Source organism: Octopus bimaculoides, chromosome 29 (genome assembly GCF_001194135.2).
Source record: "Octopus bimaculoides isolate UCB-OBI-ISO-001 chromosome 29, ASM119413v2, whole genome shotgun sequence".
In the NCBI taxonomy this organism is placed as follows: Eukaryota; Metazoa; Mollusca; class Cephalopoda; order Octopoda; family Octopodidae; genus Octopus; species Octopus bimaculoides.
Window position 1 is genome coordinate 10,869,564 of NC_069009.1, and position 2,591 is coordinate 10,872,154.

Consider the following 2,591-nt stretch of genomic DNA (forward strand, 5'->3'; position numbering starts at 1 on the left):
TATATATATATATATATATGAATGTGTGTACGTGCGTGTTTCAAAATGTACTTGAGACGTTATACCAAGTACGATGTTTACCTATCAATCACCCTTATTACCCCTACCCATATTTTCTTCCACCATCTCCTCAGTAGTCGTCTACAACAAAGAAAAAGCTGCAAAAGCAGCCAGCCGTATTAGTTGTAATGCCGCACTTGGTGGATACCTGCGGTGAGAGTGAATTTGATCACAGATCACAAATTTGTGATATCGATTGTGTGCGAAAGTTCCTATGAGTGAATGTGTGTGTTTGTATGCGCGTGTATGATTGTGTCTGCATAAGTTTATCTGTGCATGTGCATATACAAGTTTGCCTCTTGTATGTATGAGTATATAGCATTTACGTACGTGTGTGTCTATAATTCTCCCTGTAACTGTTTAACTGTGTCTCAGTTATAGACCAGCGCGTATTGCCAAAAATGACTCTAACTCACAATTTAATGAACACGTTATACAAAATATACTTTTACTTTATCTTGTCTTCTTTCAGCCTTTCTCTTTTCTGTTTCCCTTCCTTCATTTTCTCTTCACTGCCCTCTCCTCTTTTATATTTTCCTTCTGCGTCGTCTTCATAAAAATCTTCCTCTTTTCTATTCTTTGTTTTTTTATCTTATTTTCATCTATTTCTTGTACTATATCTATTCACATTTTGTTTTCGTCATCCACATCTATTCATAATTTATCCTTTGTTTCTTATTTCTCTTCTGCGTCGTATAATACTTGTAAATCTTTTGTAGAAACTTTTTCGTTAGATATAAACATTATCACCTCACTTGGTTGTTATTGCTGTTGTTGTTATTGTTGTTATTCTTGTTATTGTTGTTGTTGTTGTTCTTCTTCTTCTTCCTCTACTTCTCCTCCTCCTCCTCGCCCTCCTATTTATTTTTCTTCTTTTATTCCCCTCCATTTACTTATTTCATATTTCCTTCATCTCTTTTAATTATTTTAGCTTTTTTTACTGCTGTTTCATTATCGACATCTTATTCTTCATTTTCTAGTCATCCATCTTATTTTTTGAGCTTCTTCTTTGTCTCATCTCACTTCCTACGCTTGTATTGTTCGCATTCTCGTTCCTTCCTAACCTGTAAGTCTGTTGTATGTTGTTGTTATTTTTCTTCTTCTTCGGCCCTTTCTTTTTTCTTTCCTTCTTCACTTTGATCCTCTTGTTCGCTTTCTATTCCACCACGTCCTCCCCTTCTACCTCTTTTCGAGTTATTTTTACTCCCTTTTGCAATCTCTTCCAAATTTTAAATCTTTTAATTCTTTTATCTCAAGTTTCGTTTACGTCACGTTTTTTTCTTAATTTCTTTCTTCTCTATTTTATTGACAATATCATGGTATTCATCAACACCATCATCAACAGTCCCATCATCACAGTCATCTGCATCATTTTCAGCACCCTTATCTTTATCATCATCAACATATTCATTATGATCGTAAATAGAAAGAACATCAGCTTCACTATCGTCATCAAAATCATCGTCACCAACATAGTTGTCCTCATCATCATCGTTGTCACAAACTTCATCACGTTCATCGGCAACAAAATTAACTGCATCACCACTACTATCATCCTCTTGTCCTTAGCCGCTTCTTATTTATCCACACCAACAATTTCTTCTTCCATCCTCCTCCTCCTACTCCTGATCATCAAAACCTTTTATCCTTCTTCTCCATCAAGTAACTGTTTAGCTATATTTTACATTTTATCATGAAACACTTCTATATATATTCTAATCATGTGACATTTTATTTTACACACATTTCGGTGATAATATATTGTAATAGAACTCCTCTCTACGAGTTCTTATCAACTAACATTTTATGTTCCAGATATTTGAATGAAAGTAATATTAAAGAAATTCAAGTAGGAACCTTGGATGATCTGCCCAGTTTAAAATATCTGTAAGTAGGATAAGACTTGTTGATAATATTTCACAGACAATATATAACTAGATATTCAAAATCTTCCCATTTTGTTTCGCATCCCGTCCTTCTCCCTCTTTACTTTTTCACTCATTTTCTTTGATTGTTTTTGAATGTCTGTGTATATGTATGTCTGTGAGTGGTGTAAATATATATGTGTATTGGCATGAATAACATTTTGTGTATGTACGTGAATATATATATGTGTGTGTGTGTGAGTGTGTATGTGTCTGTGTTTTTGTGCATGAGTGAATATGTAAGAGTGCATCGATTTGTGTTTCTATTTCTATTCGTATATCATTTGCTGTGTTTATCTCTAGATCAATGTGATTACCATGCATCACTCTCGTAATTGTATAACTAAAAGTACATTATTAATATTAATTTTTTATAACTTCCAGATTTTACTAAATTTCGTCCTTTTCTTTCTTCTCTTTCGTCTTGTTCTTGTTCTTCTTGTTCTTGTTCTTCCGCTTCTTCTTTTTCTACTTCTTCCTCTCATTCTTCACCTTCATCTTCTTTCCCTTGGTATTTTTTATTTCGTCATTCTTCCACTTCCGCTTTGTCTCCTTGCTCTTCGTCCTTTTCTTTCCTCCCTTTCGTCTTGTTCTTGTTCTTTCTCC

At 34.0% G+C, this 2,591-nt stretch overlaps 1 protein-coding gene across 1 annotated transcript in view; it reads left to right on the forward strand.

The window, feature by feature from the left end:
* LOC106869292 (toll-like receptor 3) overlaps window positions 1–2,591 on the forward strand; it is a 353,412-nt gene that overhangs the window by 116,754 nt on the left and 234,067 nt on the right. The window contains exon 42 of the mRNA XM_052978036.1: window positions 1,876–1,947. Coding sequence (XP_052833996.1) covers window positions 1,876–1,947 — 72 coding nt within the window. The remainder of the gene's footprint in view (window positions 1–1,875; window positions 1,948–2,591) is intronic.